Source organism: Procambarus clarkii, chromosome 82 (assembly GCF_040958095.1).
Source record: "Procambarus clarkii isolate CNS0578487 chromosome 82, FALCON_Pclarkii_2.0, whole genome shotgun sequence".
NCBI classification, from domain to species: Eukaryota; Metazoa; Arthropoda; class Malacostraca; order Decapoda; family Cambaridae; genus Procambarus; species Procambarus clarkii.
The window spans coordinates 3,387,250-3,412,324 of NC_091231.1; the positions used below are offsets into that span (position 1 = coordinate 3,387,250).

The 25,075-nt window shown below is 45.8% G+C and overlaps 1 protein-coding gene across 1 annotated transcript; it reads right to left on the reverse strand.

Moving 5' to 3' along the window:
• Positions 1 to 3,200: 3,200 nt before the first annotated feature.
• Positions 3,201 to 24,242, reverse strand: LOC138358296 (collagen alpha-1(I) chain-like). The gene is made up of 3 exons (XM_069316150.1): positions 24,028 to 24,242; positions 14,919 to 15,354; positions 3,201 to 3,704 (listed from the first exon to the last, which is right to left on the reverse strand). The coding sequence occupies exons 1-3, from the start codon at positions 24,240 to 24,242 to the stop codon at positions 3,201 to 3,203; spliced, it is 1,155 nt and encodes a 384-aa protein (XP_069172251.1).
• Between the last annotated feature and the right edge of the window lie 833 nt (positions 24,243 to 25,075).

Consider the following 25,075-nt stretch of genomic DNA (forward strand, 5'->3'; position numbering starts at 1 on the left):
GAGAGAGAGAGAGAGAGAGAGAGAGAAAGAGAGAAAGAGAGAGAGAGAGAGAGAGAGAGAGAGAGAGGAGAGAGAGAGAGAGAGAGAGAGAGAGAGAGAGAGAGGGGGAGAGAGAGAGAGAGAGAGAGAGAGAGAGAGAGAGGGAGAGAGAGAGAGAGAGAGAGAGAGAGAGAGAGAGAGAGAGAGGGAGAGAGAAAGAGAAAGAGAGAGAGGGAGAGAGAGAGAGAGAGAGAGAGAGAGAGAGAGAGAGAGAGAGAGAGAGAGAGAGAGAGAGAGAGAGAGAGAGAGAGAGAGGAAGAGAGAAAGAGAAAGAGAGAGAGGGAGAGAGAGAGAGAGATAATGAAAAGCGAAAGGAAGAAGGGAGAGTGAAATAATGAAATAAGAATGCGGAGAAAAAGAATAATTAAAGAAGGGGATAATCAGGGAAGAGAAGGGGAAGATGAAACAGAATAGGGAGAGGAGCAGAGGGAAGAAATAAAGGGGATTCAGAGACGCATGACAAATGGATAAATAGGCAGGTGGAGAGAGAGAAGGGGACAAGGAGAACAATGAACACAAAACTAAACAGATGAAGATGAGAACAAAACACCAACAAACAACAAATGGATTAGCAAAGATGCTGTGATGATTCCGTCCACAGCCTCAATGGGCAGAAATAATGGGCAGAGTTTCTTTCACCCTATGCTCCTCGTTACCTAGCAGTAAAATAGGTACCTGGGTGTTAGTCAGCTGTCACGGGCTGCTTCCTGGGGGTGGAGGCCTGGTCGAGGACCGGGCCGCGGGGACACTAAAGCTCCGAAATCATCTCAAGATAACCTCAAGATAAGAAGCCTGGCACATGACCGTTCTTGATGACCCCAGTTCACCATTTCTTGATGACCCCTGACAGAAGAATCATTCATGACAACCTCCAACAAAGATTCGACCCATCCCCTTACAAATGGAGCCATTTATTCCCTAAGTGAGACCACGCAAATAATGCTACCTAAAGATATTCGTTTTGAACCCAAAGAAACCATCCATTTTCTTCGTAGACCCTCAACAAATTGAGCTGTCTATTTTGCAAGGGGATTCTAGAATAGAAAGCCTTCTATTCTTCACGAGTGCTAACGAAACGAGCAACCCCATCCCCAACCAACAATGGGGCACAGTAACCTCAGTGTGAACAAAAGATATCCCCCAGCAAAGAAAGGGATAACTCTATTTCCCATGAGGAGTTCTGTGTAAGACCTGTCAGTAAAGAGAGCCATCCATTTTCTGTGAGGATCACTGACAAAGGCAGCCATCCATTTTCTGTGAGGATCGCTGACAAAGGCAGCCATCCATTTTCTGTGAGGCTCCCTGATAAAGACAGCCATCCATTTTCTGTGAGGCTCCCTGACAAAGACAGCCATCCATTTTCTGCGAGGCTCCCTGACAAAGAGAGCCATCCATTTTCTGTGAAGCTCCCTGACAAAGACAGCCATCCATTTTCTGTGAGGATCACTGACAAAGGCAGCCATCCATTTTCTGTGAGGATCACTGACAAAGGCAGCCATCCATTTTCTGTGAGGATCGCTGACAAAGGCAGCCATCCATTTTCTGTGAGGCTCCCTGATAAAGACAGCCATCCATTTTCTGTGAGGCTCCCTGATAAAGACAGCCATCCATTTTCTGTGAGGCTCCCTGACAAAGACAGCCATCCATTTTCTGTGAGGCTCCCTGACAAAGACAGCCATCCATTTTCTGTGAGGCTCCCTGACAAAGACAGCCAAATTCCCCCCCCCCCCCCCCCCTGGCCTTCAACAGCCACTCCTACTGCCAAGGGCCAATCGTGTCCCGCCTGGCCCGCAAGGCTGATTGCTCTGCGTATTTGCGTTAGCAGGAATGCCTGAGCGTGCATGCGTGCGTACATTCAGGGAGGGTAAATCTTGCCTGACTGGCTTAATAGAATTCTACGACCAGGTGACAAAGGTTAAGCAAGAAAGAGAAGGCTGGGCGGATTGCATTTTCTTGGATTGTCGGAAAGCCTTTGACACAGTACTGCATAAAAGGCTGGTACATAAGCTGGAGAGACAAGCAGGTGTAGCTGGTAAGGTGCTCCAGTGGATAAGGGAGTACCTGAGCAATAGGAAGCAGAGAGTTACGGTGAGGGGCGAGACCTCAGATTAGCGTGAAGTCACCAGTGGAGTCCCACAGGGCTCTGTACTCGATCTTATCTTGTTTCTGATACATGTAAATGATCTCCCGGAGGGTATAGATTCATTTCTCTCAATGTTTGCTGACGATGCCAAAATTATGAGAAGGATTAAGACAGAGGAGGACAGCTTGAGGCTTCAAGAAGACCTAGACAAGCTGAAGGAATGGTCAAACAAATGGTTGTTAGAGTTTAACCCAAGCAAATGTAATGTAATGAAGATAGGTGTAGGGAGCAGGAGGCCAGATACTAGGTATCATCTGGGAGATGAAATACTTCAAGGGTCAGAGAAAGAAAAAGACTTGGGGGTTGATATCACGCCAGACCTGTCTCCTGCAGCCCATATCAAGAGGATAACATCAGCGGCATATGCCAGGCTGGCCAACATAAGAACGGCATTCAGAAACTTGTGTAAGGAATCATTCAGAACTTTATACCACATATGTCAGGCCAATCCTGGAGAATGCGGCTCCAGCATGGAGTCCATATCTAGTCAAGGTTAAGACTAAACTGGAAAAGGTTCAAAGGTTTGCTTCCAGACTAGTACCCGAGCTGAGAGGTATGAGCTACGAGGAGAGACTACGGGAATTAAACCTCACTTCACTGGAAGACAGAAGAGTTAGGGGGGACATGATCACCACATTCAAGATTCTCAAAGGAATTGATAGGGTAGATAAAGACAGTCTATTTAACACAAGGGGAACACGCACTAGGGGACACAGGTGGAAACTGAGTACCCAAATGAGCCACAGAGATATTAGAAAGAACTTTTTTAGTGTCAGAGTAGTTGACAAATGGAATGCATTAGGAAGTGATGCATTAGGTGGAGGCTGACTCCATACACAGTTTCAAGTGTAGATATGATAGAGCCCAATAGGCTCAGGAACCTGTACACCTGTTGACTGACGGTTGAGAGGCGGGACCAAAGAGCCAGAGCTCAACCCCCGCAAGCACAATTAGGCGAGTACATGACGGCCAGGAGCATTTACGCACCCACTTGCGAAACCTGTCTATCTTTCCTTAATCATGGCGGCCTTATCTGCTTGATGGGGTTCTGGGGAGTACCTCTACTCCCCAAGCCCGGCTGGTCGTCTGGTCCAGCTGGCCTCGTGTGGCCCAGCTGGCCTCGTGTGGCCCAGCTGGCCTCGTGTGGCCCAGCTGGCCTCGTCTGGTCCAGCTGGCCTCGTGTGGCCCAGCTGGCCTCGTGTGGCCCAGCTGGCCTCGTGTGGTCCAGCTGGCCTCGTGTGGCCCAGCTGGCCTCGTGTGGCCCAGCTGGCCTCGTGTGGCCCAGCTGGCCTCGTGTGGTCCAGCTGGCCTCGTGTGGCCCAGCTGGCCTCGTGTGGCCCAGCTGGCCTCGTGTGGCCCAGCTGGCCTCGTGTGGCCCAGCTGGCCTCGTGTGGCCCAGCTGGCCTCGTGTGGCCCAGCTGGCCTCGTGTGGCCCAGCTGGCCTCGTGTGGCCCAGCTGGCCTCGTGTGGCCCAGCTGGCCTGCTGGAGACGTTCCTCACTGTGATCTTGTGATGTAGGGATCTATGATGACACGCGCGACGCTGAACCAACCCCACATAACTGTTCTTGCGCGTGTTTATGTGTCTTTGTCTTGCCTCTTGTGTCCTTGTGTGAGGGGGGGGGGTAGGGTGTGAAGGGGGTGAGGGAAAGGTGTGAGGAGAGGGTGAGAAGGAAGAGGAGGAGGGTGTGGTAGTGAGGGTGTGGTAGTGGTTAGCAGGCTGTCCTTCCTTGGTCATGTCGATAGGGAGCTAGCTCTCGGGCCCCGCCTGATCACTATTCCGCCGTTCACATCAGCTGTGAATGCTGGTTGCTACAGCCACTGTTGGTTCGTGGTCATTCCACTTGTTAACTGCTGTCACTGATTAGTTTGTCCCCTCGAGTCAGACTCACGAGGCTAACAAACTCACAACTAAGAACTAGACTTGTAGCTCCCTATGAGAGTAGTCAAGAAACCTTGTGATGTATGAGGGGTGATGAGGGGTGTAGGAGGAGGAGGGAGGAATGGGTGGGGCGGGATAGGGGGTCGGGGGATAGAGTAGTCGGGGATGGGGGACTAGGGTTGAGGGCCGTTCTGATGAGGCCCTCACAAGGGGGGTTTGACAAGGCTGTGTGGGATGAGGGCAGTGAGAGAGTGAGATCACAGTCGGAGGAGGAGGGAAGAGAGAGAGGTAGGATTGTGGTGAGGGGGAAGAGTGGTGAGGGGGAGAGGGAGAGTGGTGAGGGAAGAGTGGTGAGAGGAGAGAGTTGAGGGAGAACTAACTGGCCAACAAGATGCTTTTTGGCTCGTCCCTACTTCCCCTTCCACCTCCTCTCCCTCTTCCCTTCCCTCTTGAGGTGATTCTTGTCCTCACACTTTTCCTTCCCCTTCCCATTTGTTATAGCTACTTACCTAACAATACTTACCTAACAGGTGTAGCAGGCCCGAGCTCCATTTCCAGGGCCGTACCCCTTTGCCTCCTTATACCAGTCCTATTATTTCCCCTTCTTGCTAACTTGGCAACCCTCACACTGGAGACGTGTCTCCTCACATCTCACTGGCTCCTCTGCATGTTATCTTCCACCTTTTCTTTCATCTAATATCTCTGTTCACCTAGCGGTAATATGTAAACAGCCTACCTGTCCCCCCACTGGCAAAAAGAGTTATTGTGTGTTCTTTATTGTGTACGTCTCATAGACGCATGTCTCTCACAGACCCTGGTAAGTTTCTTAATTTCTTATTGCGCTGTTTCTGATGCACCGTGTGAGGCTCATCTCTCACTCATGGTAGACACAGTGGTTGATGCTCCCTCACGTGTGTGGCAACTGTCTGCTTCTACACCTCATCTTAAGGTCTATTAGTTTGTCTTGGACCACAACACGCCAATCGCTCTCTCTCTCACACAGAGAGAGAGAGAGAGAGAGAGAGAGAGAGAGAGAGAGAGAGAGAGAGAGAGAGAGAGAGAGAGATAGAGAGAGAGAGAGAGAGAGAGAGAGAGAGAGAGAGAGAGAGAGAGAAAGAGAGAGAGAAAGAGAGAGAGAAAGAGAGAGAGAAAGAGAGAGAGAAAGAGAGAGAGAAAGAGAGAGAGAGAGAGAGAGAGAGAGAGAGAGAGAGAGAGAGAGAGAGAGAGAGAGAGAGAGAGAGAGAGAGAAAGAGAAAGAGAAAGAGAGAGAGAGAGAGAGAGAGTCTCTCTCACTCTTTCTCTGGCCTTTTCTTCGTATCACCTTCCTCTCTTTTTCTCCATCTTATCCTCCCAGATTCTCAGCATCTCTCATCTTCCTTTCTCACTGCCTCTTTTCTCCCCTCCCGCCTCTCCCTCTTCTCCATCTCCCGCTACTCCCTCCTGGGCAGAGTTAAGCTTGACCTTGTTCACCCAGACCCCAATGAACATACACACGTACGCACACACGCACATACACACACCTGGGGCGCTTGGTGGCTGAGTGAACAGCACGCTGGATACGTAGTCCTGTGGACCTGGGATCGATCCCGGCGATGGTGGAAACAACTTAGGCTGGTGCCTAAGTTGAAGCAGCAGTCAGGAGTAAGATGTAAAGCTCTCTAGTGATAAGATGTAAAGCTCTCTAGTGATAAGGGTGTACCTAAACAACAGGAAGCAGAGAGTTACTGTGAGAGGGTGAGACCTCAGACTAGCGTGATGTCACCAGCGGAGTCCCACAGGGTTCTGTACTCGGACCTATCATATTTCTGATATACGTAAATGATCTTACAGAAGGTCTAGAGTCATTCCTCTCAATGTTTGCTGACGATGCTAAAATTATGACAATGATTAAGACAAAGGAGGACAGTAAGAGGCTACAGGATGACCTGGACAGACTGAAGGAATGGTCCAACAAATGGTTACCAGAGTTTAATTCAGGCAAAGTGTAAAGTAATCAAAATAGGTGTAGGTAGCTTCAGGCCAGATACTAAATACCATTTGGGAGACGAAAGACTTGAAGAATCAGGATAAATAATCTGGGGGGGGGGGGTGATAATGCTACAGAGAAAGACCACTGGAATTAATCCTCACGTCCATGGGAAAACGAAATGAAAACATCCATGGGAAATAGGAGTTAGAGGAACCATAGTTCCTCTACCTTTCCTTAGCTCCCTTAACTTTCCCTAGCCTTTATCTATTTCCCCAGTCTCTTCCTAGCTTCACAACCTTGACCTAATCTTCTCCTAGCATTCCCAGCTCTCCTTACCTCCAATAACTTTCCCCCTGACATTCTCTTAGTTCGACTCCCTCCAGCTCTTCTATCTTCTCCGAGCACTCCTCCTAGCTGCCCTACAGTGCTACTTGCCCCGCTCCTGTGCCAGGTAAGTTACGGGCTCACCATAGCCCGTGCTACTTGGAAGTTGTTCCGAGTAGCTGAATCTATAACACCAACACCAACTGCCCTACAGCCTGTGCTTGTGTCGGGTGTGCGGAGGATGAGACCGAGTCTCTAAGCACCTCTCAACCACTAACACCGGTGAGAAACCATTTGTAAACTGTCCCCCCGAGAGAGCTTTCTCTCACCTTCCCTGGCTGAGGATCTAAGCTTAGCTAGAGCTAAGGCTCTAGTTCTTAGTCTCAGTAGAGCTGAGACTCGCTAGAGACAAGGTCTCTGGAGAGGAGGGAGAGAGGAGGGAGAGAGAGAGAGAGAGAGAGAGAGAGAGAGAGAGAGAGAGAGAGAGAGAGAGAGAGAGAGAGAGAGAGAGAGAGAGAGAGAGAGAGAGAGAGGGTGGAAAGGGTGGAAGGGAGACAGAGGAGAGGATATGTAGTCAATGTTGTTTAAAGCTGTTTATATTAATAATCCAATCAAAAATTGATTTTATACAATATTTGTTTATAAGATAAAATCTCATAAATAGGACGAATTCTTTTAAAAATACATATACAAATATGCAGGCAATGTAATCCCGGTCTGCTCATAGACACTAAATCAGATCCCACTTTCTTTAAAGACCTTATGCCAAACAGTTTTCTAAAACGCGATTTTAATGTTGACAAATTTACAAATTGACAAATTGTTGACAAATTGGCAAATTGATACTTGTTCCAAACTATTTATCCAGTGGTTTCCAGATAATTTACCAAGTAGTTTCTAAATGATTTACCAAGTGGTTTCTAAATGATTTACAAAGTGGATTCCAGACCCTATACCAAATGATTCCCAGACCATTTACCAAGTGGCTATTGAAGATATAAGTAAATATCAAATCAAGAATTAAATCGCTCTAAATCAGGCGTTTGTATCAACAAAGGAGTGTTGATATCACACCGACACTCCTGATATTGATATCAGGAGTATTGATATCATATCCTGGAGACATGTGATATCATCACATGTCTCCAGAAACCCTCTCCAAACAAGTATCTCATCACAGGCTGCTTGTGTAGTATTGGACACGAATAGAATTAACTTTAGAAATCTGAACCAGTAGTCATTACTGACTACTGGTCGAGACTAGCCTGGTCATGTATTGAACATGACACGAAAGTGTTACTTCATGGTATAGATTTAATAAATATAATCCAAATTATCCGTGAGCATCACAGCGAGGGATCATAAACGATTCTTATTATCGTATTGCCCAGGTACGCAATCCGATCCTGTTTCGCTACACGCAGACTCCAACTTTTCCTACCAGATAATTTAGAACCACCTCACTGACAGAGAGAGAGAGAGAGAGAGAGAGAGAGAGAGAGAGAGAGAGAGAGAGAGAGAGAGAGAGAGAGAGAGAGAGAGAGAGAGAGAGAGAGAGAGAGAGAGAGAAACAGAGATAGAGAGAGAGAGAGAGAAACAGAGATAGAGAGAGAGAGAGAGAGAGAGAGAGAGAGAGAGAGAGAGAGAGAGAGATTTTTAACCCTATTTAACACATTTAACACACCTTTTCCTTTGCGATTGGCTTTAATTAACACATTAGTGTGAACTCGTGATTCACTCATCACAACTCGTTAGTAAAGTAATTACGAATGATGCAACTGTAATGTGTAGGTTAATTAGAGTTAACGTAGGTGTGACCAAACAGCCTCAACCACCAAAGAGATATTGGTGTTTACTGTTTATCTGCAAGATGGCATGCAGACATTTAGACATCTGTGAGCTACTCACTATCTCTGGAGGACTTCGGAGGGCGTGAGAGGGCGAGAGAAGGAGGGGTTAAACGGCTTTATTTAGCATCGTGATAACAGTTGTTCAACGTTGCAGAGGATTATACAGCGTGTTCAAACATCATTGCATACATGGCTATAGACTGCTATGCAATATTGCAAAAAACTGTAATATGATTTACTATCTGTTCAAGCAATAGCTCTTATGCTGTCTGTCTCCCTGTCTTTGTGTCTGTCTATCTGTCTGTCTCCGTTGTTTTCCCAGATGAGGAAGTTTCACACCTGTATCTCATTTTACCTCCACCTCTCCCTTACCCACTCTCCCTTACCCACTCTCCCTTACCCACTCTCCCTTACCCACTCTCCCTTACCCACTCTCCCTTACTCACTCTCCCTGACCCACTCTCCCTTACTCACTCTCCCTTACCTACTCTCCCTTACCCGCTCTCCCCCACCCAGCAGCTCCCCCATCGCACGCCACCTATCACTGTGAAGGCATTTCCTATCCACTGGATGCCGTGCGGCTTCCAATGCTAGGGATGACACATAGGAAACCTACAGGGGAGGGGGAGGGGGAGATGGCAGGGGATAGGGGGATGAATATTAATGGCTAGATCCCCCCCATAATAGACCGGTGGGCTCGCTGCGCTGCTGACTGATCCTCCTGTAGGTCTTATATTATAATGAAATAATGCGTTTTTGCTGTTGCCCCGAAAGGCTGTATATATAGTTCTCCTACATATACCAGCCTTCTCCCACATATACCAGCCTTCTCCTACATATACCAGCCTTCTCCCACATATACCATACTTCTCTCATACCCTCTATTCTCCATTTAAAACAGCGTCAAAACTACGTGCATACATACACACATGCATATACATAAATAAACATACACGCACATACCCATACACATACATGCATACACAACATGGAAACACACACACACATATATATATATATATATATATATATATATATATATATATATATATATATATATATATATATATATATATATATATATATATATATACATACACACTCGTACAAACATATACGCACACAAATACACATACATACATACACACATACATACGTATACAAATTTCCACCTCGTCTACTGTGACAGCAATGGAATTTGCACCGAAAAAAATGGTAAATTGAAATATCATATTACATTCACGGAACCAAAAAAAAAAAATACAAAATACAAAAACTATATATGTATATATATATATATGTGTGTGTAATCATTACCCGCTGTAATCTGGTCTGCTGATGGTAAAAGGGAAATAAAAATTCCATTTGGTATGTAGGCTGAACCAAAATTGTAATTTCGGGTATTATATCCCGCCGTTCATGAATTGATGTCGCTCTACACATCAATTATTTTGTTTTCGTGTGTTTGTTTTTTGTGTGGGGTTGATTGATGGATGGATGGGTGGGTTGATGGATGGATGGATGGATGGATGGGTTGATGGATGGATGGATGAGTGGGTTGATGGATGGATGGATGGATGGGTTGATGGATGGATGGATGAGTGGGTTGATGGATGGATGGATGGATGGGTTGATGGATGGATGGATGGATGAGTGGGTTGATGGATGGATGGATGGGTGGGTTGATGGATGGATGGATGGATGAGTGGGTTGATGGATGGATGGATGGGTGGGTTGATGGATGGATGGATGGATGGGTTGATGGATGGATGGGTTGATGGATGGATGGATGGATGGATGGATGGGTGGGTGGGTTGGTTGATGGATGGATGGGTTGATGGATGGATGGATGGGTGGGTGGGTTGGTTGATGGATGGATGGGTTGATGGATGGATGGGTTGATGGATGGATGGATGGGTTGATGGATAAAGAACAAGACAAAGTTAGCACAGCCAAAAGTAACGGCAAACAAATTAGGTAAATTAACTCAGTGTACCCAGCATCAATGTAACTGACAGTGTACCCAGTCATCAATGTAACTGACAGTGTACCCAGCATCAATGTAACTGACAGTGTACCCAGTCATCAATGTAACTGACAGTGTACCCAGCATCAATGTAACTGACAGTGTACCCAGCATCAATGTAACTGACAGTATACCCAGTCATCAATGTAACTGACAGTGTACCCAGTCATCAATGTAACTGACAGTGTACCCAGTCATCAATGTAACTGACAGTATACCCAGTCATCAATGTAACTGACAGTGTACCCAGTCATCAATGTAACTGACAGTGTACCCAGTCATCAATGTAACTGACAGTGTACCCAGTCATCAATGTAACTGACAGTGTACCCAGTCATCAATATAACTGACAGTGTACCCAGTCATCAATATAACTGACAGTGTACCCAGTCATCAATATAACTGACAGTATACCCAGTCATCAATGTAACTGACAGTATACCCAGTCATCAATATAACTGACAGTATACCCAGTCATCAATATAACTGACAGTATACCCAGTCATCAATATAACTGACAGTGTACCCAGTCATCAATGTAACTGACAGTATACCCAGTCATCAATGTAACTGACAGTATACCCAGTCATCAATATAACTGACAGTATACCCAGTCATCAATGTAACTCACAGTATACCCAGTTATCAATGTAACTGAGAAATGAGAAAATAGTTCAAAGATTTCTCTCTCTCTCTCTCTCTCCCTCCCCCTCCCTCCCCCTCCCTCTCTCTCTCTCTCTCTCCCTCTCTCCCTCTCTCCCTCTCTCCCTCCCTCCCTCCCGGGTTTAATCTGGCGTCAGATAACAATGTGAAAACATATTTTGACCGTACAAAACGGAAACATTTAATTAACGAAATTAATCTAAAAAGCCCTTTTTTCCCATTTAGTTTTTTTGTTCAGAGATGCAACGTGAAACTATCAGATGTGAATGTTTCATAATGGCAATATTATTGCAGGTTACCATGAAAGTTGGGAAGATAGAGAACCATTCCTTATTTTTATGGTTCCAATAAGCGGTTCGGTTGTCCACGGAAATAATCTTTTGCGGTTCGGTTGTCCACGAAAATATTCTTTTGCGGTTCGGTTGTGTGCGGTTTTTCACATAACCGGTTAGGTTATGTGAAAACCCGCGGTACTAGATGCCCTTATACTGGTATAAGCGGTTTAGGGCGACCGCTTATAAGAGAGATCGTATTTATCCGGTATTACTTATAAACGCTTCGGTTATCCGCGATAAAAACCCGCATGCGGCTCGCGGTTGTTCCGATGAAATTGACTGTTGGTTGGGAAATCCGCAGTAATACTCTTAAGCGGATCGCGTGGACATAGGAATTTGATTACAAGTTTTATGAAAATGTTATTTTATTATTAATGTTAATAATAACAATGATAATTACAATTCTATTATTTAACTATTATAATAGTATATATATATATATATATATATATATATATATATATATATATATATATATATATAATATTACAGGAGGATAAGAGAGTATCTGAGGAATGTACAGATGGAGGAAGAACGTGTAGTTAAGGCAGTACAGGAAACGATTTACCAAGTGATATGGAGATTGCAAGGAAGCTGAACAGTGTTTCATAGCAACAAATAAGGGGAAAAAAATAATAAAGAACATTGCCGTTGGCACTGTCTGTTGAACACACGGTTCAGCTGACAGTGCCAATGGTATGCCGCCCCATCCCGGAGCCCCATTTTGAAAACCCCATCAGGAAATTCGAAATGGTTCAAAAGTTTTGTAACGTGTCTTGTCCAAGAATTGGGAGGGATGGAATATAAAGACTGAAAGAACTAAACCTGACGACACTAGAGAGAGACAGAGACATGATAGAGACATACAAAATACTTTGAGGGATATTAAGAGTAGAGAGGAAATTTTCACAATAACAATAGAGCAAGAGGGCACGGATGGAAGCCTGAGACTCAGTTGAGTCACAGAGATATTAGAAAGTTTTCATTTAGCACGAAAGTAGTGGAGAAGTAAGTGAACCAAAGGAGCAGGTTGTAGAAGCTACCTCCATCCATAATTTAAACAGCAGATATGGTAGGCAAATAGGTCAGAAACCATCACATTAGACAACCGGGATCCAAGAGCGAATGCTCGATCCTGCGGGCACAAATTGCTAAATATAAACACACACACATACCCAAAAAACACAGAGATGGGACCGAACTCATGCTCTGTTGAATTTATATAATCCAAAAAGGCTTATAATTATACCATTATAGGGCCTCAGATACCCACCAAGTACACCAGAAACCCCCAAGCCGAACTCCCCTAATCCCCCCCCATTCTTTTTTGTAGTTATGTGAAGCAGCTCCAGTATAATGAAAATGTATTCGATGCCAATTTCTATTATCAACTGTTTGTTGACAATATGTTTCAACAGCTGTGTTAACACCTGCATGGTTACCAGAATGTTGCCAGAACGTCTTGTATAATCTTGAGTGTGTTGCTATTCGTGCAAAGGGAACATCTGTGTAGTAGTCATGTGTGCCACCACTTGTTTGGCAGTCATGTGTGCCACCACTTGTTTGGCAGTCATGTGTGCCACCACTTGTTTGGCAGTTTGTTTTTCCAGCCAGGCAGTCGTTTTGAGGGTAATTGGGGGGTTTATTTTGTGGAATGTAAAATACACACATAAACACACACACAAACACACACACACACACACATACAAACACACACACCCGCCAATATGCGTGTTACTGGCTTTACCAGAACGTGCCAATTATTCACCAAAATGTGTGCTAATACAACCTGTGTATTGTGTATATTATATATATATATATATATATATATATATATATATATATATATATATATATATATATGCTCAACCTTCCGCAGACATGCGGAAAGGAACTTCATTTCTGGACGGAGAAATCACCGTTGACAAGTGAAACAATTAAGTTCAGGTTGCGAAAGCATGGCTCATTATCCTTTAATCCTCACTATCCTTTATCCTCACTATCCTTTATCCTCACTATCCTTTATCCTCAGTAACATTACTGAGCCACCAACATGGCTCACTGGTATTGGAAACTCAATGAGCGGGATTACGGGTTAGTGATTTACATAGTGATTTACATTTATTGATTTACATAGTGATTTACATAGACCCCCGCCCCCAGAGGACAACCTGCCCCTGGTACAGAAGACAGCCTCTGTAGAGAACAGTCGAATACTCACAACTCAATGGTCCCGCGTGCGATTCCCGGGCAGGATGAGGCTTTTGGAGAAATGTTCACTTACCAATGGTGCCTCTTTTCATCTAGCAATGAATAGATGATGATAATATCTGTGAGTTAGGCGGCTACTGTGGGTTGCAACGTGGGAAAGGTCAGTAGATAGCCTATAGGGAACTACTCGAGATGTCGAACACGCTTCCATTCTTCGACAAAAAAAGACGATTATTCTCACACTTAATAATATTAATAATAATAATAATAATAATAATAATAATAATAATAATAATAATAATAATAATAATAATATTCCTCTCTAAAGTAATAATTGTATTACACCATTATTTTATTTTCGCATATATGCAACTGAAAACTCACACCCCAGAAGTGACTCGAACCCATACTGCCAGAAGCAATTTCTCGACTTTCCTTAATAAAGGAAAAAAAAAATCCTGGACATGGATTTTCATGGAATGTATATCCTGAACACTGGGGAGTTTTCCTATTTTGTTTTGTTTTTCAATTGCGTCTATTCATCTGTTTCGTTATTATTCTACGGGTTTGTTATTGTGACCGGTGAGTACGACCCTGGGTGCTCTAGCGCATGAACGGTTAGACCGATTTGAAGGAAAATCAAATAGTTTGTTTACATAGACACGTACGGAGGAGTTCACTTAGATTGTGGGCCGATATTGAGCAGCTTATTGGTTTTATTGTTGTTACTGCTACTGTTGCTGTTGTTGTTGTTGTTGTACCTGTTGTTGTTGCCTTTGTCGTTGTAGCTGCAATTGTCGTTGAAGCTACAACTTTGTCGTTGTAGCTGCAATTGTCGTTGAAGCTACAACTTTGTCGTTGTAGCTGCAATTGTCGTTGCCTTTGTCGTTGTAGCTGCAATTGTTGTTGTTGCTTTTGCTGCTATTGGTGTTGTTTGCTGCTGCTGTAGTCGTTGTAGCTGTTATTGTTGCTACTGCTGTTGTTTCAGCTATTGCTCGTGTTGTAGCCTTGTGTTTGTTAAGTGTTGTCACAGCTGCTTGGTGCTCATATCTCTGCTGGAGCGCTTGTCGTGTCGGGCACCTATGACGCTGAACCAGGTGTGTCGGCGGCGGGGGCCCGCGCGGGCACCCACAACGAGTGGGGGCCCAAGAATAACCACTACTCAAGTGTTTTGATGCGTTAAGGTGTATAATCTTGGACGACACATCACGACGAGGCAGCTTTAGCACACACACACACAGGTAACATGGACAGTATACATCAACGAGACAGGCACAAGAGTGACAGGTAGACAGGCAGTATGCATGAACATAGCAGATCGAAGACTAGTTCGGTATAACCTATCCTAGCTCAGCTCAGTATAACCTATCCTATCCTAGCTCAGTATAACCTATCCTAGCTCAGTATAACCTATCCTAGCGTAGGTCAATACAGCGCAGCATAGCCAGTCCGCTGCTGTGTGGTGGGCGCAGTTTACGAGGGGCCTCCAGGAAGCGGCCATGGTTCCCTGGTCGCCTGGTTGTCTGGTCGCCTGCAGGTCGCCTGGTTGTCTGGTCGCCTGGTTGTCTGGTCGCCTGCAGGTCGCCTGGTTGTCTGGTCGCCTGGTTGTCTGGTCGCCTGCAGGTCGCCTGGTTGTCTGGTCGCCTGGTTGTCTGGTCGCCTGCAGGTCGCCTGGTCGTCTGGTCGCCTGCAGGTCGCCTGGTCGTCTGGTCGCCTGCAGGTCGCCTGGTTGTCTGGTCGCCTGGTTGTCTGGTCGCCTGGTTGTCTGGTCGCCTGCAGGTCGCCTGGTTGTCTGGTCGCCTGGTTGTCTGGTCGCCTGCAGGTCGCCTGGTTGTCTGGTCGCCTGGTTGTCTGGTCGCCTGCAGGTCGCCTGGTCGTCTGGTCCACTACCATCTTCAACTACATTGTAGGAACTGTGGAATTCGCCGATAGTTCGATTTCTGTGTATTTGTGTATATATGTGTGTGTGTGTGTGTGTGTGTGTGTGTGTGTGTGTGTGTGTGTGTGTGTGTGTGTGTGTGTGTGTGTGTGTGTGTGTGTGTATGTGTGTGTGTGTGTGTGTGTGTGTGTGTGTGCTCACCTAATTGTGATTGTGGGGGTTGAGCTCTGGCTCTTTGGTCCCGCCTCTCAACCGTCAGTCAACAGGTGTACAGGTTCCTGAGCCTATTGGGCTCTGTCATATCAACACTTGAAACTGTGTATGGAGTCAGCCTCCACCACATCACCCCCTAATGCATTCCATTTGTCAACCACTCTTGACACTAAAAAAGTTCTTTCAAATATCTCTGTGGCTCATTTGGGCACTCAGCTTCCACCTGTGTCCCCTAGTGCGTGTGCCCCTTGTGTTAAATAGCCTGTCTTTGTCTACCCTATCGATTTGCCTGAGAATCTTGAATGTGGTGAACATGTCCCCTCCTAACTCTTCTGTCTTCCAACGAAGTGAGGTTTAATTCCCGTAGTCTCTCCTCGTAGCTCATACCTCTCAGCTCGGGTACTAGTCTGGTGGCAAACCTTTGAACCTTTTCCAGTTTAGTCTTATGCTTGACTAGATATGGACTCCATGCTGGAGCCGCATACTCCAGGATTGGTCTGACATATGTGGTATATAATGTTCTGAAAGAGTCCTTACACAAGTTTCTAAAGGCCGTTCATATGTTAGCCAACCTGGCATATGCCGCTGATGTTATCCTCTTGATATGGGCTTCAGGGGACAGGTCTGGCGTGATATCAACCCCCAGGTCTTTCTCTATGACTCTTGAGGTATTTCATCTCCCAGATGATACCTTGTATCTGGTCTTCTGCTCCCTACCCCTATCATTACATTACATTTGCTTGGGTTAAATTCTAACAACAATTTTTTCGAAACACACACACGTGTGTGTGTGTGTGTGTGTGTGTGTGTGTGTGTGTGTGTGTGTGTGTGTGTGTGTGTGTGTGTGTGTGTGTGTGTGTGTGTACACTGTTGAACATTTTATGTATCTGATCTTCGTTGTTGTGATTTTTTTAGCACTAAAATGTAATTAATCCTTAAATCATTCCAACCGAGGGATTCTTGGCTAGGCCAGTAGACCTGTGTACAAACCTCGCATTTAAAACACTGTTATATAGTGCTTCAGAAAAGTTTTTTTTTTTCTTTTTGGTGCATGAAAAAGCCATCGTTTTAGGACATGTGTTAGTTAAATACTGACATATTAGCTGCAGTGATAGTGTTTTTTTTGTTTTGTTTTTTTTGTTTATGGGTGGTTGATGAGTTGGATTGAGCAATGTCTCGTTTTCTATAGTATACTTTGCTACCCCCCCCCCTTAAAAAAATTAACCCTTTTACCTGAGTTTACCTGCGGGGTCACTCTCTAGTGGTATCGACGGGGACACAAAGCCAATAGCTTGTCAACGGTCCCCCGTATTGGGGGACGATTTTATCAACATGGTTTTGCACTGCAGTAATATAAAAGAGCTTCGGCGGGTAGGCGGTTCCATGGGTTTATAGCCCTGTGGGTGAAAAACATCTCCTGTTTCGTGTCCAACATTGTGGCTTGTTGAGCTTGCAATTGTTGCAACTTGTGTGTTACAGCTGACCTCTTGAAGAAGATGTCTGGATCAACATCCTCCAAATTGTTCAGTATTTTAGGTATCGGTGAGATCAGCCTTGTCATGTCTGGTTTGCAGTGTCCTAACTCTCCGGTAGAGGCCGTGTTCAAGGGGTCAATTGGAATTGTTAATACGTAGATTTACTTCTCCCGAAAATACAGCGTAAAAACCATTGTTCAAAATGACTGAGTATTATTTAGAATTCAAAATGACTGAGTATTATTTAGAATTCTTTTGAACTCTGAAGCGAAAGGAATTCTTCAGCTGTTACGAAATCGTTATTAAGAGGGGGCCGAATTTCAACCGTAATGTCACCTTGCGTAAAGGCTACTTTTCGCACAAAACAAACTTATGAAAATTATATCGAAAAAAAAAAAATTGGTGTACACGAAATTACTCGCATATTTCTTCAGTGGCACTAATGTGAGTTGGGAAGCACTGGCGTGAGTAACGAGGCACTGGCTTCAATAACGAGGCACTGGCTTCAATAACGAGGCACTGGCTTCAATAACGAGGCACTGGCGTGAGTAACGAGGCACTGGCGTGAGTAACGAGGCACTGGCTTCAATAACGAGGCACTGGCCTCAGTAACAAGCAGTCCAGCAGCAGCAAACAGTGTGATTAGAGATAGCGATGAATTATGACCAAAGCGGAATTCGGGTAACGGATGCAAGCACTGTATGGTCAGGGGAGAGAGAGAGAGAGAGAGAGAGAGAGAGAGAGAGAGAGAGAGAGAGAGAGAGAGAGAGAGAGAGAGAGAGAGAGAGAGAGAGAGAGAGAGAGAGAGACAGACAGACAGACAGACAGACAGACAGACAGACAGAGAGAGACAGACAGAGAGAGAGAGAGACAGACAGACACAGAGAGAGAGACAGACAGACAGACAGAGAGAGAGAGACAGACAGAGAGAGAGAGAGACAGACAGACAGACAGAGAGAGAGAGAGACAGACAGACACAGAGAGAGAGACAGACAGACAGAGAGAGAAACAGCATACAACCAGCAGGAAGCAACTTTACCACAGACTGTATAATGACAACCAACAAAGTAACAGGTCGTATAATGAATGCCAACAAAGATATAGTTCGTTATAATGAGTGCCAACAGAGAAACAGATCGTTATAATGAGTGTCAACACATAAACAGGTTACCAACTACAATGACCTCGTTAGGGCACACACACACACTGGCCGCCCCCAATCACCAATACCAAAGCAGTCTCCAAGTAACCCGTATGGAAATTAATCACCGCCCGACGGAGTGAACAGATTGGCGGCAAAAGACATTAATGGCCAATTAAAACCCCGTGTTGGGAGGGCTTTAACTACTCCAGTATGGTAATTGCAGCGTCCTCTATTGACTTAAGCTTGTCAGGGCCACGGGGGGGAAGGTGGGGGGGGGGGGGAAACAAGAGCCTCATGAACAAATCCACAAGGGGCCGTGACGAGGATTCGAACTTACGTCCGAGATCATCCCACACGCTGCCTTAATCGACTGAGCTACGACATGGTCAAAAGAGTTGAAACCAGAAGTTCTACTGAACTTACTTGGATCCTGCAGCCTCTCCGAGACACAGACCAGGGTTTCACACAACTGGGCAAGGGGAAAGAGAAGACGGGAAGGGGAAGGCGGGAAAGGGAAGGTTTAGACGGGAAGGGGGAGAGGAGGGTGATACGTGGGTACTGTGGGAGTGACTGGTGGGGGAAGGGGGGGTACCATGAGTATTGTGTTCTGATTCGGTGATGTCTAACATGCCTGGTGTCCCGTCTTCCCAGTACTCTTTGTGCACCTGGAGACTTGTCTTATGACGCTTTGAACTTACTGATGTTTGTGGTATTCACCCCCATGTGTGTGTATGTGTGTGTGTGTGTGTGTATTCACCTAGTTGTATTCACCTAGTTGTGTTTGCGGAGGTTGAGCTTTGCTCTTTCGGCCCGCCTCTCAACTGTCAATCAAATGTTCACTAACTACTTTTTTTCTGTTTTTTTTTCTTTTTTTCCCCCACACCACACACACACACACCCCAGGAAGCAGCCCGTGACAGCTGACTAACTCCAAGGTACCTATTTACTGCTAGGTAACAGGGGCATTCAGGGTGAAAGAAACTTTGCCCATTTGTTTCTGCCTGGTGCGGGAATCGAACCCGCGCCACAGAATCACCAGTCTTGTGCGCTATCCACCAGGCTACCAGGCCCCCAGTGTGTGTGTGTGTGTGTGTGTGTGTGTGTGTGTGTGTGTGTGTGTGTGTGTGTGTGTGTGTGTGTGTGTGTACTCACCAAGTTGTGCTTGCGGGGGTTGAGCTCTGGCTCTTTGGTCCCGCCTCTCAACTGTCAATCAACAGGTGTACAGGTTCCTGAGCCTATTGGGCTCTATCATATCTACACCTGAAACTGTGTATGGAGTCAGCCTCCACCACACACGTGTGTGTGTGTGTGTGTGTGTGTGTGTGCGTGTGTACTCGCCTAGTTGTGTGCGCTCACCGCTATGTGTGTGTATACTCATCTGGTTGGGTGTGTACACACACACACACACATTCTGTACTCACCTAGTTGTGCTTGCGGGTGTTGAGTTCTGGGACCAAAAAGCCAGAGCTCAACCCCCGCAAGTACAACTAGGCGAGTACAGGGTACACATGTAGGGGAAGAGGTTCGGGACTTGTACGCTGAATGTGTTATTAGTAATATCACTTATATTACTTGTGTCTCTTTCTTCGTGAATCACTCCACACCGAAAATGTCGTCCAGGTCTGCCCTATTTTCCCAGAGTATTTTATATGTGGTGAACATGTCTTCCCTGACTCTTCTCCCCCTGAGGCCATATTCCTTCAGCCTTTCCTGAAGCTCACACGAAGATACATGTGTATAACCTCGTTCTTCATCACCGGAACTGCACGTTGCTCTCCTATTACCTCCCGACTCATAACCGAGGATCCAGCGTTCGATTCCCGGGCGGGACAGAAACGGTTGGGCACGTTTTCTTTTCACCTAATGGACCTGTTCACCTTGTATTATCACCTTGCACAGGAAGGAGTTGAAGTCTAGTAGCCATTTGTTGGGTCATTATTTTAGTGCATTAAGTCATTCTATACTAGCCAGTCCTCCCCATGTTACTGTGAGTGGAAAAAGTCTTCTCATAACTGCACAACCATCACTTTAAAACAAAAATTAGCAACACAATATAGCTATTTGCTGTGTATTTAGAAGTTTCCACTAGCCGGTCGGCCGAGCGAACAGCATGCTGGACTTGTGATCCTGTGGTCCTAGGTTCGATCCCGGGCGCCGGCGAGAAACAATGGGCAGAGTTTCTTTCACCCTATGCCCCTGTTACCTAGCAGTAAAATAGGTACCTGGGTGTTAGTCAGCTGTCACGGGCTACTTCCTGGGGGTGGAGGCCTGGTCGAGGACCGGGCCGCGGGGACACTAAAAAGCCGCGAAATCATCTCAAGATAACCTCCAGAAAATACTGCGAAGTAATGCCATTGATCTTCAGCGGGCGCCCAAGAACCACGTGACATCATTACCCTGTAGTTACATGGGTCTCTTGACGTGAATGGTGGGTAGACATGTCTTAACGATCGAGCGGGACGCCGGAACATGACAACCTATAATACTCCAGCTTCATAAGACTTGAAATTAAATCCTTGGCAGAGAGTTCCGCCTGTCATGTCACGCTCATGTCACGGTCATGTCACGGTCATGTCACGGTCATGTCACAGTCATGTCACTCTCATGTCACGTTCATGTCACCCTCATGTCAAGTTTGCTGTGGTAGCATGTGTTATTGGTGGTGGTGTGGTAATGTGTGTGGTTGGTGATGGTAGTTGTGGTAGTGGTGGTGTAGTTGGTGGAGGTAGTGTGAGTGGTGGTGATGATGGCCGTGGTGGTAGTGTAGGTGGTGGTGGTGATGATGGCCGTGGTGGTAGTGTAGGTGGTGGTGGTGATGATGGCCGTGGTGGTAGTGTGATGATGACCGTGGTGGTAGTGTAGGTGGTGGTGGTGGTGTAGGTGGTTGTGGTGGTGGAAGTGAAGTCATAAACGTTGGTGATACAAGTGCCGGTACTCTTGACAAGCTCCAGTAGCGGGCAAACAAATGGTTGCTGGAATTCAATCCCAACAAGTGTAAAATAATGGAGAAATAACATAGCCACGCATCTACACCACAAAGGAAAAAAAACAACTGCAGGAGCCGGACATAAAAAAAATATTAGAGAGAGGATATAACTGAAACATTATCTCCAGAGGCACACACACAAACACGGTAACATCAGCGGCATATGAGACGCTGGCAAACATTTAAACGTCGTTTAGAAACCTAAACCGGAGCTCTTCTAAGGCAATCTACACAGCCTTTGTTAAAAACACAGAGGACATGATCACAACATACAAAATACTGAGGGGGGGGGGGGAATTTGACAAGATGGGCCAAGACAGCCTCTTTAAAACGAGAACGTATAAGTAGGAGCTGGAAACGCAAATAAGCTGGCACCACAACACGAGGTCAACAAGTGGAATGGACTGAAAGAAGAAGTTGTGGAAGCCACCTCCATCCACACCTTTAAGCCAGCTTCGACAGAGAATTCGGAGGTCAGAAAACTTAACGTGTAACGTCACAGGCACAACACGGCTGGTAGACGGGGCCTAAGGAGCTAGAGCTCACCCCCCCCCCCCCGCCTCACGTAGTCAGTGATAGGTCGGCACTTGGGTAATGTTGATAAAGATGATAGTAGAAGTGGTGGTGGTGGTTTAAATAGTGTTGGTTTAGGCTGGTTTGGGACCAGTTACGAGGCCAGTTAGGGGGAGGGGGCACACTGCGGCCAGTTAGGGGGGGCCACACTGGGGCCAGTTAAGGGGCCAGTTAGGGGCCACACTGGGGCCAGTTAGGGGCCACACTGGGGCCAGTTAGGGGCCACACTGGGGCCAGTTAGGGGCCACACTGGGGCCAGTAAGGAAGTAGAGGACTGTTCACCGGGCTTCCCCAGGGCTGGTGTGCCAAACGGGCGGAGCTTGGCACGCCTCTCAAGTTTTCTTATGGGTTTGTTTACGTTTCTTATGCGCTGGGCGGCCCTCCGAGATGGGGGGAGGGGGGCAGGGGGATAGAGGGGGGGGGGTGCTGGGGGCTGGGAAGGGGGGGGGTTGAGGGGTGAGGGGGGGGGGGGAGGCCAGGAGCCATGACCCACAAACCTGTTGATGGATTAGTACCTGCTAAGACGTCCACCCTTGCCAACACCCGCACCCTTAATTGTTGTTGTGTGACAATCTACTTGCATAATAATGTCACACTATTGTTATTTATTAAGCCATTCCAGTACACATTGGTAACTACACATGTGTATCAGTGTCGTCAAGACACCAACGAGGGAGGTATACCAACACTTCATCTACCCAAACGCTAAATTATCAGACCAACAGGCTTGTAGATACTAAAAAATCTGTACTAGACGACAAATTTATCTGGTGTCTGACATATATATATATATATATATATATATATATATATATATATATATATATATATATATATATATATATAGATGGTTTATGTATAATTAGACCTAGGTATAAGGTTGGATAAGGTAGAATAATTCTGTACTAGCCTAGTATATAAGCGGAAAGCTATGTATGTACCTTTGAAAGAAAGTATCTTTGGATGTGTTGAGTTTAGTAGTGTTTACAAGAGACAGTTGGAAGTGAATGTTGCGCGTCATTGCCATGTAGAATATGCAAGAGTGTATATATTGCCCCCCAAAGCAATCTGAAATTAATAATTCAATAATTGGCTAATACGTTGCCAACCCGACGTGCCATTGTTTTGATGACTTGGCTAAACTGTGCCGGTACAAAGCTTATAAGTCAAAAGCTTTTATCCGCGGACGTAATTAAGCACTTATAACTGTTTTGGGGCACGGTGGAACAAATTATCCCGGAAACAAAGAACTTACTTCCTTAGCTCACATGTAATGGGTCTCCACCGCTGGGTTACTCATACGCCCGACCCCAGAGCACTCCCCCCCCCCACCACCACCAAGGAACACAAGCACGGCCAGGTTATCGTACAGCATACGGGAGGGCAGTAATACCGCCCATTTACCTTGAATAAATGGTTAATTTCAACAACACCCCCCACCCATCCCCGGCCCTTCTCCTGCCCCAGGGGTTGCAGGGGCACGGGCAGCACACCCACCATCTGGCAGCACACCAACACCGCCCCAAAACAAAGGCTGGACCGTATACAATATAAGCCGTCGAGGTAACCTTTCCAGGTATATGATCGACATCACAAGCATGGCCATCAAATTCCGCGAATGCTGGCCAGGATTTTTGTTTTTTGTTTTGCCAAACTCCCAGGAAATGTTATAACTGGAGGTCGGGGGAGGCATTGCTTTAAGTGGGAGATGGTCGGGGCGGCGGCTGACCGGCTCCCAGTGTCCTGACCCCTCTCTGTCACGTTAAAATAAGAGGCTATTTTGGGTATGCGGGGAATCGACTCAAGCGATGTTGGCTACAGCTGTTAGGGTGTGTACTTCCCTAGCTGTACTCCCCTAGTTGTGTTTGCGGGGGGGGGGGGGTTTAAGCCTCAGCCCTTTCGTCCCGCCTCTCAACTGTCAGTGAACATATATATCAAATTCAAGTATGTATATTGAGATAAGCTAGAAATACATCTCAAAGGGATAGAGTAGCTTAGGCTATTTCTACCCCCAACATATATATCTACATTTGAATTTGTGTATAGAGTCTGCCTCCACCACATCACTTCCTAGTGCCTTCTATTTGTTAACTGCTCTGACACTGAAAAACTTATTTCATATATCTGTGATTCATTTGGGCACTCAGTTTCCACCTGTGTCCTCCTTGTTCGTGTTCTACCCGTGCTAAATAGTCTTTCTCTACTCTATCAATTCCTCCTGAGAGTTTTGTATGTGGTAATCATGTCTCCTTTGTCTCTTCTGTCTTCCAGCGACGTGAGATTCAATTCACGCCACTCTTTCCTCATAACTCATACCTCGTAGCACCGGGACTATAGTCTGGTGGCACACCTTTGAAACCTTCTCCAACTTTGTCTTTAGCTTGACGAGATATGGAATCCACGTTGGCGCCGCATACTTCAGAATTGGTCTGACATATGTGGTTTAACAAAGTTCTGAATGATTCCTTGCACAAATTTCTAAAAGGTACAAATGCATATGTGCGCACCCACTTGCTCGTGTGCGCACGCATCTGCGCGTGTGCACACCCACCTGCGCGTGTGCGCACCCATCAGAGCGTAAGAGAGCTGCCAAACCTACTTAAGGGCTGCTCATCCTCTTTCATTGGCACAGCGCCGCTCCTGTGCCAGGTAAGTCCACTACGGGCTCACCATAGCCCGTGCTACTTGCAACTTTTGTTCTGAGTAGCTGAATCTAAAACAACATCTTTCACTGGTGCGAGTGTGGAGGTTGTCGTACAGTGAACCCTGCACTATACCCACATGCCCACCTTGCAGACTACTGCTGCATGGTACTTCTGAACGACGGTGATTCACGGTATTCCTGCACGTTGGCCTCGTGTACATCATATAGTCCATTCACTATATAGTATATAGTGCTGCATTTGTACCTTTGCATGGTACTATAATATGGCAGAACTGCATGGCAACCCGTTCTCGCACTTTTGTATAGTTAATATTGACTTATTAAATACGTGCATATGTGACATACTAAACATACTAGTTTACCTTAAAAAGCTTCATAGAAAACACCGACCTTACCTAACCTTCTTAGTATGTTAAGATAAGTATCTTATTGCTTCGTAATTACAATTATTACTTAAGCTATTATAGGTATAGGTTAAGTAATAATTGTAATTACGAAGCAATAAGATGCTTATCTTAACATACTAAGAAGGTTAGGTAAGGTCGGTGTTTTCTATGAAGCTTTTTAAGGTAAACTAGTATGTTTAGTATGTCACATATGCACGTATTTAATAAGTCAATATTGACTGTAAGAAAGTGCGAGAACGGGTTGGACTTTTGTATGGATGGGGGGTGTCACATGCAAGAGTTTCATAGTAAC